Source organism: Magallana gigas, chromosome 6 (genome assembly GCF_963853765.1).
Source record: "Magallana gigas chromosome 6, xbMagGiga1.1, whole genome shotgun sequence".
NCBI classification, from domain to species: Eukaryota; Metazoa; Mollusca; class Bivalvia; order Ostreida; family Ostreidae; genus Magallana; species Magallana gigas.
The window spans coordinates 20,110,485-20,127,716 of NC_088858.1; the positions used below are offsets into that span (position 1 = coordinate 20,110,485).

General features: G+C 34.7%; 1 protein-coding gene across 1 annotated transcript in view; it reads left to right on the forward strand.

The window, feature by feature from the left end:
• The first annotated feature begins 1,931 nt into the window (after positions 1–1,931).
• LOC105337045 (centrosome-associated protein CEP250) overlaps positions 1,932–17,232 on the forward strand; it is a 131,408-nt gene continuing 116,107 nt past the window's right edge. The window contains exons 1-9 of the mRNA XM_066088534.1: positions 1,932–2,026; positions 2,889–2,927; positions 3,444–3,478; positions 3,604–6,017; positions 6,688–6,754; positions 11,734–11,984; positions 13,422–13,559; positions 15,162–15,389; positions 16,842–17,069. Coding sequence (XP_065944606.1) covers positions 3,636–6,017; positions 6,688–6,754; positions 11,734–11,984; positions 13,422–13,559; positions 15,162–15,389; positions 16,842–17,069 — 3,294 coding nt within the window. The 5' untranslated portion in view covers positions 1,932–2,026; positions 2,889–2,927; positions 3,444–3,478; positions 3,604–3,635. The remainder of the gene's footprint in view (positions 2,027–2,888; positions 2,928–3,443; positions 3,479–3,603; positions 6,018–6,687; positions 6,755–11,733; positions 11,985–13,421; positions 13,560–15,161; positions 15,390–16,841; positions 17,070–17,232) is intronic.

Consider the following 17,232-nt stretch of genomic DNA (forward strand, 5'->3'; position numbering starts at 1 on the left):
AACGTTTGAATTTCATTATGCAACAAAGTGTTTAGATTGTTAATTGCAAATATTTTCTTAAGAGTTTTATAGCTAAAATTATCTTTAAACAATAAAGAGCTCCACACATTAAAATGCGAAGTGCGAAGTTGCGAAGGCGAAGGAGCGACAGTATATAAATAGTGCCTGTTTTGGAGTGTATTATACCTAAATATGATTAATCTATATAACACGTCATCCCGGGGAATAAATATCGTGCCTCACCTATCCGAAAATCTGGGGATCTTCATTCAAAAGGTATAAAATAAAAACCAGTATGAGTATAAAATGTTGACAAATATGATTAAATAAAAAATATCTCATCAAATAAATTATCTTTAAACCATGAAAACCATTTTACTATTGTAATTGATTCGACTGTATGAAAGAAAAGAGAGATTAAAAAAAAAACCCAAACAAACAATCACGACGTTATTGCTTTCGACAAGTCGAAAAATTATTAGAAATCGGCATATTTTGTATAATCATATGTTGTTCGGTGTAATAAAAGTTTTATTGCATGAATGTTTGGAAATATTCCCCAAGAATAATCATATTTCCCGAGGGCTTCGCCCGCCAAGGTTTATAAAAAGGGGGGGGGGGGTTGTCATGTACGCCTAGGTAATACATTCGAGGTGTTTTTCCAAGCCTGCCGGAAAGTCCCGAAAAGTTGCGATTGGTTTATTACCATCAACTCGTATCAGTACTTTCAGTACTTTGATTGTGAATGGTAGTGTACTTTCGGTTTGATATCCGGGAAATCATAACCATTGGTGCATTGTCATCTTGTTATGAAACGATTTTTTATGTAACGACTTGAGCAATTTTAGAAAACGCTCTGGATATCTTATAATGGGTTGTTTTTCATGACCGAATGACCAACATTACCAAGAATTTAAAAAAAAAAGACCCAAACAAAATGAATTTGTGTTGGAGTCAGGAGAAAAAAATTCATTCACAAACGTATCATAAACAATATTGAAAATATTTGAAAGAGGAAATTGTCGTCGTATATGTTTTGCGTGTGGAATAGGGTGGGTAAAAAATCCATGTGGTACATATATTACTATTGTCTTTCGACCTAATTTTTTAAACATATTTTGAAAACAAGTCTACCATCATTACGGAATGAACGTGGCCTTGTAACGACCGTGCCGTGATAGACATAACGTGCAGACAATCTGCATTCCTCTTATACCAGGTATACAAGGTTCACTAGTGAGAATATATTTAACCCTATATCTGCAACATGTTTACAAGTATCACATCAGCATTGTTTATTTAGGTATCCAAATAAAATATATAGTAGGCTATGGGGAAAATCTCAGATGTCTTAGCCTCACTTCACCAAACAGAGCACACAGTGGAAAAAGAGAGACTGAGATCACGTAAGCTCGTAAAAGTTGTATGACTTCGGGTCCTCTTTGTCACCCCATAGAAAATTCATGTCAGTTATGTTAAATGTACGTGTGTATTCTAATTATATGTTATAATTTTGAAGCAATATTATATATAACGGTCTACAATTTGAATATAAAATGGTAGAAAAAGAGTGCCTATATTTTTTGTACTGTTTTTGGTTGACCTATATTAACGTTTTGTTTACTTTCGTTTTGAGTTCCCGGAATTTTGCTTTCTTTTTGAATTCCTATTTAAATAGTAATAAATACACGCTTCTAAACAATTTGAGAGTAAAGCGTCAATGCGGTAAGAAAGTTTGTGTTGTTCATCTTTAAAATTTAGAAATAAACAAAACATAATTTGATAAAGTCGCATGATTTATTTTTATGTTTTTTTTTAAATATTCAAGCAGTTAAGGTCAAGATCTAGTAAAATGATTCCAGAAATTTTCCTTGGTTCTCTAATTTCATTGGTCTTTCTTATTTTCATTATCCAATAAATTTAAATCTCTATTTGATAAAAGTAATCGTTCAAACTAAGTAAAATTAGGCAGTATTTCATTTTCAACATCGTCGGTCAATCCAGCGTGTATCTGCTGCATCTTGTGGTATGTTAATATTATATTGACTTATATATTTCTTTACTTACCATGATAGTGATTAGCTAGGGCATTTTATTTTTATTGCAAAGTGTATACTTTATCGTATTTTTGCAGTTAAACTTGTCATAGTAATTTCTAAAACTTGTCTGTAAGTTCAAATGTAAAATTGTGTTTTTAATGCAACTGAAAAAATATCGATTTTTCCTGCAATGTGCATGTAATTTTTTTTGAGTCGCAATAAAGAGAGTCGACACGGAAATACAAGTAGAACAGAGATTAAGCAATCAACTTCCTTAAAGCATATAATGTATACTTATTTTTTTAACGATGCATGTCACATTTTAAATATGTTTTTGTTATGTACTCAAACTGTGTCACTGGCTATAAGTTTCAACCCTCAAAGCACTAAATTGCAAACAATTCGATGTTTATTTAAAGCAAATATTTTGGATTGAACCTGACAATTTAACCTAACAAGCTATATAATAGTAAGAAGTTTAACAGAATTGCATATAATATAATATCTTAATTCAAAAAGTAAGTTTTTTATTAACACAGAAAAAAACATGGTTGAATATGATACTTTTGTATTATAATTTGTATCCCTGTATCACTGGACAATATTTTAAATATTCATTGTTATGAATCGCAGTTCTTAACCACACGTATACCTGGATAAGTTTGTACCACTAATGCTGAACTCATGCATCTTAATTTTTAGAAAATAAAATAAATTCCGACAAACCAGAGGTTTAGATACGACCGTAAATTATTTTCAGTTTCATTTTGTGTTCCTAGTAATTTTAAAATTCGGGAGTGCTTTTACTTTCGTTTTGATTTACTGTAGAGACCTTACTTTTACTTTTAGTGAAGAGTTGAATAGTTACTCAAAGTGAGAGCTTATAAGGTAAGATTCCCTAGATTTTTTTTTTAATTTATATAAAAATGATTTTTTTTTATTGGATTGGTCACCCTTGAACGACCTGGTGCATTCTTTTCTATGTACATAATGTTAATGCTATATTTATCATAATAAAAATGAATATCGAAGAAAAAAAATCATTCTGAAGATTTTGAGAAAGATTTTATTTTTCAAATTAATGGAACGGGGGCGTACAGTAGGATACCAGTCAAAGTTTTACTGTGCAAGTGAATTGAGTTTTCCTATCTGTAATATTCCATTGGTTCATTAATTAAATAAACCAATTATATTGAAGCTATGTGTATAAATAGGTTACCTTTAATTCTACCTAAGTTAGAGCAGTATACCGTTTCCAGAGAATACTATCTAGACGATATCCGTAGCATCTTTTGGTATGCAAATTTTATATTAACTTATGTTTTACTTATCAGTGTAAATGTTTTGTTGCTGGTTTTATTTTAATTGCATTGTCAATATTAAAGTGTATTTTTGTAATTAAAGGTACACTACTTGGATTGTGTCTGTAAAGTTCAAAGGTTAGCTTTCTTTACAGTAGGCACTGTAATTGATTTTTTATAAAACGTATAATTCATTTGTGGTAACTTATAGCTATTGTATTTTCTTTCATTCTGTCAGTGTAATTTGAATAATTACATTTTAGAATTTCCTGATAATCACAACTTAACTTGAAAGATGGGAGGAACACGTAGAAATAAAAAAGATAAAAAGTCGGGAAATGGAAAAATGAAAACGAGTAACAGGAACACCAACAAACAAAATGAGAAACCAGAGAGAACTGACGATTCTGGAACACCTAGTCAAGATGACAGTGAGGATAGCACCCAACGCTCAAGTTTAGAAGAAGCAGAGAAAAACAAAAGTGACCACGATATGAATCCAAACGAGAAAGAAGGAAAAGAGAGAACTGACGATTCTGGAACACCAAGCCAAGATGACAGAGAGGATAGCACCCAACGCTTAAGTTTAGAAGAAGCAGAGAAAAACAAAAGCGACCACGATATGAATCCAAACGAGAAAGAAGGAAAAGAGAGAACTGACGATTCTGGAACACCTAGCCAAGATGACAGAGAGGATAGTACCCAACGCTTAAGTTTAGAAGAAGCAGAGAAAAACAAAAGTGACCACGATATGAATCCAAACGAGAAAGAAGGAAAAGAGAGAACTGACGATTCTGGAACACCAAGCCAAGATGACAGAGAGGATAGCACCCAACGCTTAAGTTTAGAAGAAGCAGAGAAAAACAAAAGCGACCACGATATGAATCCAAACGAGAAAGAAGGAAAAGAGAAAACTGACGATTCTGGAACACCTAGCCAAGATGACAGAGAGGATAGCACCCAACGCTTAAGTTTAGAAGAAGCAGAGAAAAACAAAAGCGACCACGATATGAATCCAAACGAGAAAGAAGGAAAAGAGAGAACTGACGATTCTGGAACACCTAGCCAAGATGACAGAGAGGATAGCACCCAACGCTTAAGTTTAGAAGAAGCAGAGAAAAACAAAAGCGACCACGATATGAGTCCAAACGAGAAAGAAGGAAAAGAGAGAACTGACGATTCTGGAACACCTAGCCAAGATGACAGAGAGGATAACACCCAACGCTTAAGTTTAGAAGAAGCAGAGAAAAACAAAAGTGACCACGATATGAGTCCAAACGAGAAAGAAGGAAAAGAGAGAACTGGCGGTTCTGGAACACCTAGCCAAGATGACATAGAGGATAGCACCCAACGCTTAAGTTTAGAAGAAGCAGAGAAAAACAAAAGTGACCACGATATGAGTCCAAACGAGAAAGAAGGAAAAGAGAGAACTGACGATTCTGGAACACCAAGCCAAGATGACAGAGAGGATAGCACCCAACGCTTAAGTTTAGAAGAAGCAGAGAAAAACAAAAGCGACCACGATATGAATCCAAACGAGAAAGAAGGAAAAGAGAGAACTGACGATTCTGGAACACCTAGCCAAGATGACAGAGAGGATAGCACCCAACGCTTAAGTTTAGAAGAAGCAGAGAAAAACAAAAGCGACCACGATATGAATCCAAACGAGAAAGAAGGAAAAGAGAGAACTGACGATTCTGGAACACCTAGCCAAGATGACAGAGAGGATAGCACCCAACGCTTAAGTTTAGAAGAAGCAGAGAAAAACAAAAGCGACCACGATATGAATCCAAACGAGAAAGAAGGAAAAGAGAGAACTGACGATTCTGGAACACCTAGCCAAGATGACAGAGAGGATAACACCCAACGCTTAAGTTTAGAAGAAGCAGAGAAAAACAAAAGTGACCACGATATGAGTCCAAACGAGAAAGAAGGAAAAGAGAGAACTGGCGGTTCTGGAACACCTAGCCAAGATGACATAGAGGATAGCACCCAACGCTTAAGTTTAGAAGAAGCAGAGAAAAACAAAAGTGACCACGATATGAGTCCAAACGAGAAAGAAGGAAAAGAGAGAACTGACGATTCTGGAACACCTAGCCAAGATGACAGAGAGGATAGCACCCAACGCTTAAGTTTAGAAGAAGCAGAGAAAAACAAAAGTGACCACGATATGAGTCCAAACGAGAAAGAAGGAAAAGAGAGAACTGACGATTCTGGAACACCTAGCCAAGATGACAGAGAGGATAGCACCCAACGCTTAAGTTTAGAAGAAGCAGAGAAAAACAAAAGCGACCACGATATGAGTCCAAACGAGAAAGAAGGAAAAGAGAGAACTGACGATTCTGGAACACCTAGCCAAGATGACAGAGAGGATAGCACCCAACGCTTAAGTTTAGAAGAAGCAGAGAAAAACAAAAGTGACCACGATATGAGTCCAAACGAGAAAGAAGGAAAAGAGAGAACTGACTATTCTGGAACACCTAGCCAAGATGACAGAGAGGATAGCACCCAACGCTTAAGTTTAGAAGAAGCAGAGAAAAACAAAAGCGACCACGATATGAGTCCAAACGAGAAAGAAGGAAAAGAAATGGAAGCATTGGGAGAAAACGATGGAAATGACAATGATGATCATTGTGGAAAGAAACCGTTTGAGACGCCAAGATCGGAAGTGTGTGAGGTAAGATAAAGTCATTTTTGGACAAAGTAAATGGTATATTCTCATTTATAGATTAAATTTAGACAATGGTTATAGATACTTTTTGGATAATGTTCCATTGGTCAAGGAAATTGCCCAACAATATCTTAGTACAGTGTTAAAGACCGCAAAAAGAGAAAAGAATCGTCAAAATGATCGTTCGCTATTTATAGGTTATTTTAAAGTTACCTTATAAGACACTTTTTATTAAACCTTATTTATAATGGTAACACGTGTCTTTATGTATTTTGTATCATATATTGGAATTAAAACTGATTCAAAATAATTCAACAAAAAACTAGATATCATAAAGAGAAGAACATTTAAATAAGGGAGAAAGAGTCTCAGATATTTTGAGTTAAAGAAGTTTCAATAAATTAAAAGTTGAAATAATTTGTAGATGATATCATTATATTATATCAGATCTGTATATGACTCCGAGGTTTATATGGTATGCTCAAAAGACAAGTTAATTAAGAGACCTATTATCATGGAAAGTCATTATTCTTAATAGCAGGATAAAATTGCTAGTATAGAAAGTAAAACTAGATTGATGCATCACAGTCAAGATGTGTACCACCCAACGTTTATAGTTTATATCTCCTGCAGAAGATCTTTGAAAATAGATATGTTATTTTCATTCTTGTTTTAGGATGGTGAGAGAACCAATGATATCGCAATGACTCAATCTAACAATGACCAGACTACTCCTGAGGAAGGTACTTGACCTCATTTGTTGTTTTTTGATCTTTCTCCGTTTTTTAATCAAAGATTATGTTTAAATATTTGAATATACATACATTGTAACCAAAAAAACCAAAAACAAAAACGTATCACCATCAGGTACCTTTAATAGCGTTTTATATATATATAATCCATATGCGCGTACGCGGGTATGATAAGGCAACTTACAGCGATCAAATTCCTCTGATCGATATGACGTCACAATAAGCAGCATGGTGTCATATTTTACTCAAAAACATGTCGATTTTAACTTTATCTCTGGTTTAAATTATAAAAACAACAGACATAAAATATCACTAGAAACTCTTCTAACTGAATATATCTTCGATTTCTCTCTATTACGTATAATTATCATTGATGACGTCACAAGCATGTTTAAAAGAGAAGATCATGTCGGGAGACAAATTATCGGAACGCAGCGTAAACAATGACGAAATAAGACTTATTTAATACAGATACCTAAGATTTAGATGAGTGTCAGTTAGAATATGATCAGGATAATACAGGCATGGATATTTTGTTTAATCAGCGAGTGTTATAAGGAACGAGGATCGACATTTAATATGGCTTGACCAGCCTTTCCTCTGTCAGTGTGTACAAAAAATAGCAAAAGTGTAACACTACCCCGGATGTTAGGCAAGATGATTTTGGTAAATATCAACGGTATATGACCTAAACTACCTGAAAAGTGCTGCTAGAATCCTGTGCTTTGTTGTTTTAAACGAAAAATACGTAGTATTTTCAATGATATTTTAGAAGTTGAGAGGGTTTCCGATAAATATTTACAATATTTATTTTATGCGATGTACAATAGGATTCTAGCAGTAATACTAATACACATGAACTAATTGCCAATCGAATTATTGTAGCAAACATACAAATGAACTTCGGGGTAGTGTTACACTTTTTGATTTTTTGTTAAGGTAAAAAAGTGATCTATTTTTAACTGTCACGTGATACCATGGCTCGGCAGCTTCAATGATTGAGTCGATTCCGAAGTAGAAAAATAATATCTTTTTAAACTCTTTCACTTGGTATTAATATCCCGCGCTGTTTTTATAAAAATAAACATTTTTTAAATTGATCATAATTTTGACGGTCATTAAACTCGGAGTTGCCTTAACCTATCCGCGTAGCATTCGATGTTTAGTAATGTTTAAATACATCAATTTCCTCATACATGTATTTCCATCCTGTTTGTAGAAATTGAAGTATTAAAAAAAATCTCTTAATTTAATTATAAGCAAAATTTGATTTTGCCGGAATTTTCGACATTAATGTTTGTATGGAATATTAGAAGAATTTGACATCAGAAAATTTCTTTTTAATTTCTATTTTCTTCAGTAAAGCTTACACTTAATGTTTTATGACCTTTAATTAACAACAATGATATCCGTTATTTTTTTAGCTCACCTGAGTTGAAAGCTCAAGTAAGCTATTCTGATCACATTTTGTCTGTCGTGCGTCTGTCCGTCTGTCTGTCTGTCCGTCTATCCGTCTGTCTGTCTGTCCGTAAACTTTTCACATTTTCAACATCTTCTCAAGAACTACTGGGCCAATTTCAACCAAACTTGGCACAAATCATCCTTAGGCAAAGGGGATTCAAAGTTGTGAAAATTAATGGCCACACTAGTTTTCAAGGGGAAATAATTAGAAATTAATGAAAAATTTCGAGAAATTTTCAAAAATCTTCTTCTCAAGAACCAGAAAGCCAGGAAAGCTGACACTCGTGTGGAAGCATCCTCAGGTAGTGTAGATTCAAAGTTGTGAAATACATGACCCCCACGGGTAGGGTGGGGCCACAATGGGGGGGGGGGTCAAAATTTTACATAGGAATATATAGAGTAAATCTTTAAAAATCTTCTTCTCAGAAACTAATAAGCCAGGAAAGCTGAAACTTGTGTGGAAGCATCCTCAGGTAGTGTAGATTCAAAGTTGTGAAAATCATGACCCCCGGGCAGAGGGCGGGGCACAATGGGGGGTCGAAGTTTTACATAGGAATATATAGAGTAAATCTTTAAAAATCTTCTTCTCAGAAACTAATCAGCCAGGAAAGCTGAAACTCGTATGGAAGCATCCTCAGGTAGTGTAGATTCAAAGTTGTGAAATTCATGACCCCTGCATGTAGGGTGGGGCCACAATGGGGGGTCGAAGTTTTACATAGGAATATATAGAGTAAATCTTTAAAAATCTTCTTCTCAGAAACTAATCAGCCAGGAAAGCTGAAACTTGCATGGAAGCATCTTCAGGTAGTGTAGATTCAAAGTTGTGAAAATCATGACCCCCAGGGGTAGGGTGGGCCACAATGGGGTGGTCGAAGTTTTACATAGGAATATATAGAGTAAATCTTTAAAAATCTTCTTCTCAGAAACTAATAAGCCAGGAAAGCTGAAACTTGTGTGGAAGCATCCTCAGGTAGTGTAGATTCAAAGTTGTGAAAATCATGACCCCCAGGGGTAGGGTAGGGCCACAATGGGGGGGTCGAAGTTTTACATAGGAATTTATATATAGAGTGAATCTTTAAAATCTTCTTCTCAGAAACAAATCCGCCAGGAAAGCTGAAACTTTTGTGGAAGCATCTTCAGGTAGTGCAGATTCAAAGTTGTTAAAATCATGACCCCAGGGGTAGGGTGGGGCCACAATGGGGGGGGGGGTCGAAGTTTTACATAGGAATATATAGAGTAAATCTTTAAAAATCTTCTTCTCAGAAACTAATAAGCCAGGAAAGCTGAAACTTGTGTGGAAGCATCCTCAGGTAGTGTAGATTCAAAGTTGTGAAAATCATGACCCCCGGGCAGAGGGCGGGGCACAATGGGGGGTCGAAGTTTTACATAGGAATATATAGAGTAAATCTTTAAAAATCTTCTTCTCAGAAACTAATCAGCCAGGAAAGCTGAAACTCGTATGGAAGCATCCTCAGGTAGTGTAGATTCAAAGTTGTGAAAATCATGACCCCCAGGGGTAGGGTGGGCCACAATGGGGTGGTCGAAGTTTTACATAGGAATATATAGAGTAAATCTTTAAAAATCTTCTTCTCAGAAACTAATAAGCCAGGAAAGCTGAAACTTGTGTGGAAGCATCCTCAGGTAGTGTAGATTCAAAGTTGTGAAAATCATGACCCCCAGGGGTAGGGTAGGGCCACAATGGGGGGGTCGAAGTTTTACATAGGAATTTATATATAGAGTGAATCTTTAAAATCTTCTTCTCAGAAACAAATCCGCCAGGAAAGCTGAAACTTTTGTGGAAGCATCTTCAGGTAGTGCAGATTCAAAGTTGTTAAAATCATGACCCCAGGGGTAGGGTGGGGCCACAATGGGGGGGGGGGGGGGTCGAAGTTTTACATAGGAATATATAGAGTAAATCTTTAAAAATCTTCTTCTCAGAAACTAATAAGCCAGGAAAGCTGAAACTTGTGTGGAAGCATCCTCAGGTAGTGTAGATTCAAAGTTGTGAAAATCATGACCCCCGGGCAGAGGGCGGGGCACAATGGGGGGTCGAAGTTTTACATAGGAATATATAGAGTAAATCTTTAAAAATCTTCTTCTCAGAAACTAATCAGCCAGGAAAGCTGAAACTCGTATGGAAGCATCCTCAGGTAGTGTAGATTCAAAGTTGTGAAAATCATGACCCCCGGGGGTAGGGTGGGGCCACAATGGGGTGGTCGAAGTTTTACATAGGAATGTATAGAGTAAATCTTTAAAAATCTTCTTCTCAGAAACTAATAAGCCAGGAAAGCTGAAACTTGTATGGAAGCATCCTCAGGTAGTGTAGATTCAAAGTTGTGAAAATCATGACCCCCGGGGGTAGGGTGGGGCCACAATGGGGGGGGGGGTCGAAGTTTTACATAGGAATTTATATATAGAGTGAATCTTTAAAATCTTCTTCTCAGAAACTAATCAGCCAGGAAAGCTGAAACTTATGTGGAAGCATCCTCAGGTAGTGCAGATTCAAAGTTGTGAAAATCATGACCCCCAGGGGTAGGGTGGGGCACAATGGAGGGTCGAAGTTTTTCATAGGAATATATAGAGTAAATCTTTAAAAATCTTCTTCTCAGAAACTAATAAGCCAGGAAAGCTGAAACTTGTGTGGAAGTATCCTCAGGTAGTGTAGATTCAAAGTTGTGAAAACATGATCCCCGGGGGTAGGGTGAGGCCACATTTGGGGGGGGGGTGTTAAAGTTTTACAAAGGAATATATAGAGTAAATCTTTTAAAATCTTCTTCTCAGAAACTGATCAGCCAGGAAAGCTGAAACTTGTGTAGAAGTATCCTCAGGTAGTGAAGATTCAAAGTTGTGAAAACCATGACCCCCAGGGGTAGGGTGGGGCCACAATGGGGTGGTCGAAGTTTTACATAGGAATATATAGAGTAAATCTTTAAAAATCTTCTTCTCAGAAACTAATCAACCAGGAAAGCTGAAAAATTGTGTTGAAGTATCCTCAGGTAGTGTAGATTCAAAGTTGTGAAAACATGATCCCTGGTTGTAGGGTGAGGCCACATGGGGGGGGGGGTTGTTAAAGTTTTACAAAGGAATATATAGAGTAAATCTTTTAAAATCTTCTTCTCAGAAACTAATCAGCCAGATGATTCTTTATAATTGTTTAGACTTTGGCTCCAGGACAATTCCTCGGCCTCACAAGAAGGTTCAGAGTTTGATGTAGCTTAATATCCCATATATAAATAATTGTAAAGGATCTTTTTGAGGACTGCAATACTCAACATGTGATATGACTATAAAATCATCCTGTTATAAAAGGGACTAATGATTATAAACATAAGAATATCCTGGGGGGAAAATGGATTTTAATTTTACAGGATCTGCATGTATTATTGTACATTGTCCAGATTGTTTGTATCCTGACTTCACTAAGCTGATTTTATCATACCAATTGTTCCTCAGGTGAGCGATGTGGCCCATGGGCCTCTTGTTTAAATTTCATATTGAACTTTCATTAGACCAGCCTAAACATATGGAAAGAAGAACAGAGTCTATTGGTATAAACGGAGAAAAAACAGTTGTTGGTGTTAGTCCATCGCAGAGTTTCCAAACTGGAGACATTAAAGATGACCAAATGCATGGGACAGAGGAGCGACATCAACATGGACATGTGGATGAGACAGAGGAGCGACATCAACATGTGGATGGGACAGAGGAGCAGCATCAACATAGACATGTGAACAGTGATGTGGAACAGCAGAATGGACAGGCAAGACCAATAAGATTTCAATAATCAGTGAACATTCCCTAAAAAAGCAAGATTGATTTTCACTTGTGATAAAAGTGTTGTTTCTTCTTTTAGTTTAAAAATCCTTGAAATAAAAATTGATATAAACTATACTCATCAAATACCGTTTTGTTAGTATCGATGGTCAGCCAGGGTCAATAGAATTCTTGAAATATTTAGACACTAGGAGCCTTATTTCGAGCCAGCAGCAACTCAATACAAAAACTCTGGTTAACTAACATAAGCTGAGTATTTATCAACATACGTTTGACGTTTGTTGTCGTTGTTGTCTGGAATAAACATTTCACAGTGACATTCTAAATGAAAAGAATTGCTTATAAAATATAATACCCAATTTAAAGTAATTTTTGGGTTTAAAAGGGTGGAAAAGTGTTGCATAATACTATCCAATGTACTTAGCAATGTGACTTATTGTGTCAGATGCATTTGTTTTTAAAAAGTTTATGCTAACATTTTAAAATTAGTTTTAAATTGCATTTTCCCTTTTACTATTACTACCACTACCTCTTCTTCCTCTACTACTACTACTACTACTACTACTTCTATACATGTTCTACTACTACTACTACTACTACTACTACTTCTATACATGTTCTACTACTACTACTACTACTACTACTACTTCTATACATGTTCTACTACTACTACTACTACTACTACTACTACTACTTCTATACATGTTCTACTACTACTACTACTACTATTACTACTACTACTACTACTACTTCTACTACTACTTCTATACATGTTCTACTACTACTACTACTACTACTACTACTACTACTACTTCTACTACTACTTCTATACATGTTCTACTACTACTACTACTACTACTACTACTACTACTACTACTTCTATACATGTTCTACTACTACTACTACTACTATTACTACTACTACTACTACTACTTCTACTACTACTTCTATACATGTTCTACTACTACTACTACTACTATTACTACTACTACTACTATTACTACTACATGTACTATTACTATTACTACTACTACTACTATTACTACTACTACTACTACTACTACTATTACTACTACATGTACTATTACTACTTCTATTAAAACTTGTACTACTACTATTATTTCCTCTATTACTATATGTACTACTCCTAACACTAATTCTACTACTTTATGAGCTACTAATACTTGTACTGTTACTGCTATTTCTATCACTTCTACTTCTACTACTACTACATGTACATCAACAACAACAACTACTACAGCATGTACTATTTTAATACTCTCTCCTACTAATAGATGTACTACTACCTCTACTTCTACTATTTCCACATGTATTACTACTGCTTCAAGTAAGTAGTAACATGAACGATTATAGTTTAAGGATTATAATTGCATATACAAGTCTGATAGTTGTTCCATCGCAGAGTTTTCAAACTGGAGACATTAAACATGACGAAATGGACGGGGCAGAGGTGCAGCAGCAACATGGACATGTGGATGGGGCAGAGAAGCAGGCTCAACATGGACCAGTGGACATGGATGTGGATCAGCAAAATAGACTGGCAAGACTAATAAGATTTCACTTATTGATTAATCAGTGAACAATTCGTTAAGAAGCAAGATTTATGTTTCACTTGTAATGAAAGTGTTATTTCTTCTTTGAGTCTAAAACTCTTTAACATTAAATATGAAAATTGATATACATGTACACTATACTCATCGGATACCATTTTGTTCATATCGATGATCAGCCAGGGTCAATAGAATTCTTGAAATATTTAAGACACTAGGAGCCTTATTTCGAGGTAGCAGCTACTACAATACAATAATTTGGGTTAACTTACACAAGCTGAGTATTTATCAACATACGTTTGACGTTTGTTGTCTTTGTTGTCTGGAATAAAAATTTCACAGTGACATACTATGTCAATTGAACCCACTCTTATCTTCAAATTCAAAGTTTTAGTGAAGAACGCTTTATAAAACGCGTTTAAATGAAGTGTCAGACCGCCTTTCAATGCCAGGTGGTGACAACCTATGTATAGTAAAGTTTGGTTTCGGTGTTTTATAAATCATTACAGTCTTCTAGTATTATCAACCATTTTGCATATGGATTTGAGTGGTCTTAAGTTTACAGAGTATTGCCTTGTTATCTTTTTTAAGCTCTAACTCTGAATGAGGTTGCTGTAAGTAAATTTTTTGTCTATTAAATGATTCTCAACAAAGGAATAAATAAAAGTATCATAAATGAAAAAAATATCCTCAGTTTAGAAAATCCGTAAATAGTGTCGCTTATAATATTTTTTTTTTATCAATTTCACGTTACTTTGTGTAGGACAGGTGTTGTCCATATAATTTTTAGACCTATGAAAAGAAAATTTTCTAAATAAGAAGCAGTGCATATAAAACATAAATACCCATTAAAAAAAGGGGTTTAAAAGGGTGCAAGACGTGAAAAGAGAAACAACACTATACATGAACTTAGCAATGTGACTTACGTTGTGTCAGATGCAATTTTTAAAAATTTTATCCTAACATTTTTGAAATGGTTTTAAATTGCATTTTACCTTTTACTATTACTACCACTACTTTTTATCTTATTCTACTATTACTTCTACTACTTCTACTACTAAATGTTCTACTACATGTTCTACTACTATTACTTTTACTTATACTACTACAACTATTACATGTACTATTACTGTTTCTACTTATACTTGTACTACTACTGTTACTTCTACTTCTACATGTACTACTACTATTACTTCTACTCATGCATAAATTACTACTATGCTACTAATACTTGAAAAACTACTACAATTACTACTACTACTACTACTATTACTACTACTACTACATGTACAACAACAACATCAACTACCACTGCAACTACATGTACTAATACTACTCTACTAATACTACTCTACTAATTACTACTATTACTACTTCTATTAATACATGTACTTCTATTACTACTACTACTTTAACTATTACTACAACTACTACTACTTCTACTACTACAACTACTACACGCAAGTAGTAACATGAAATATTATAGTTTAAGGATTATCATTACATATATAATGCTAGTAGTTGTATAATTAATAGTAGATGTATGAGTAGTTTCAAAATATAACTATTAGATGTTTATTTATGATTCTTAGGTTGACAATGACAGTACCAGTACACAGACTGAAAAAAGCGAAGATGAAACAATGTCTCATGTTAACGGAGAAAAAACAGCCGTTGATGTTGGTCCATCGCAGAGTCTCCAAACTGGAGACATTAAAGATGACCAAATGGATGGGACAAAGAAGCGACATCATTATGGACATGTGGATGGGACAGAGGAGCGACATCATCATGGACATGTGGATCAGCAGAATGGACAGGCAAGACTTACAAGATTTTAATTATCAGTGAACAATTCCTAGAATAGCAAGATTTATGTTTCACTTGTAATGAAAGTGTTATTTCTTCTTTGAGTTTAAAAATCCTTAACAGTAAATATGGAAATTGATATAAACTATACTCATCTGATACCGTTTTGTTCATATCGATGATCAGCCAGGGTCAATAGAATTCTTGAAATATTTAAGACACCAGTAGCCTTATTTCGAGCCAGCAGCTACTCCAATACAATAACTTGGGTTAACTCACATATGCTGAGTATTTATCAACATACGTTTGACGTCTGTTATCATTGTTGTCTGAAATAAACATTTCACAATGACATACTTTGTCAACTGAACCCACTCTTATCTTCAAATTCAAATTTTTAGTGAAGAACGCTTTATAAAACGCGTTTGAATGAAGGGTCAGACCGCCTTTAAATGCCAGGTGGTGACAACCTATGTATAATAAAGTTTGGTTTGGGTGTTTTATAAATCAGTACCGTCTTCTAGTATTATCAACCATTTTGCATACGGATTTGAGTGGTCTTAAATTAACAGAATATTGGCTTGTTATCTTTTTTAAGCTCTAACTCTGAATAAGGCAGCTGTAAGTAAATGTTTTGTCTGTTAAATGATTCTCAACAAAGGAATAAATAAAAGTATCATAAATGAAAAAAATATCCTCAGCTTAGAAAATCCGTAAATAGTGTCGCTTATAATATTTTTTTTTTTATCAATTTCACGTTACTTTGTGTAGGACAGGTGTTGTCCATATAATTTTTAGACCTATGAAAAGAAAATTTTCTAAATAAGAAGTGAATATAAAACATAAATACGCATTAAAAAATGGTTTAAAAGGGTGCAAGACGTGAAAAGAGAAACAACTTTTGTTGCATAATACTATACATGAACTTAGCAATGTGACTTACGTTGTGTCAGATGCAATTTTTAAAAATTTTATCGTAACATTTTTGAAATGGTTTTAAATTGCATTTTCACTTTTACTATTACTACCACTCCTTTTTTTCTTATTATATTATTACTACTAGTACTACTACTACTACTACTACTACTACTACTTATACTACTACATGTACTATTACTGCTTCTACTAATACTTGTACTACTACTACAATTACTACTATTACAACTACCATTATTACATGTTTAACAACAACATCAACCACCACTGCTACTACATGTACTAATACTACTCTACTAATACTATTACTACTTCTTCTATTAATACATGTACTTCTACTACTACTACTACTTCAACAATTACAACTACTACTACTACTACTACTACTACTACTTCATTCAAGTAGTAACATGAAAGATTAAAGTTAAAGGATTATCATTACATATATTACTCTAGTAGTTGTATCAATAGTAGATGTATGAGTAGTTTAAATTTATAACTATTAGATGTTTATTTATAATTCTTAGGTTGACAATGAAAGTACCACTACAGGGACTGAAAATAGCGAAGATGAAACAATGTCTCTTGTAAACGGAGAAAAAACAGCCGTTGATGTTGGTCCATCGCAGAGTCTCCAAACTGGAGACATTAAAGATGACCAAATGGATGGGACAGAGGAGCGACATCATCATGGACATGTGGATTGGACAGAGGAGCGACATCATCATGGACATGTGGATCAGCAGAATGGACAGGCAAGACTTACAAGATTTCAATTATCAGTGAACAATTCCTAGAATAGCGAGATTTATGTTTAGTAATAAAAGTGTTATTTCTTCTTTGAGTTTAAAAAATCCCTAAATGAAAATATGGAAATTGATGTAAACTATACTCATCTGATACCGTTTTGTTCATATC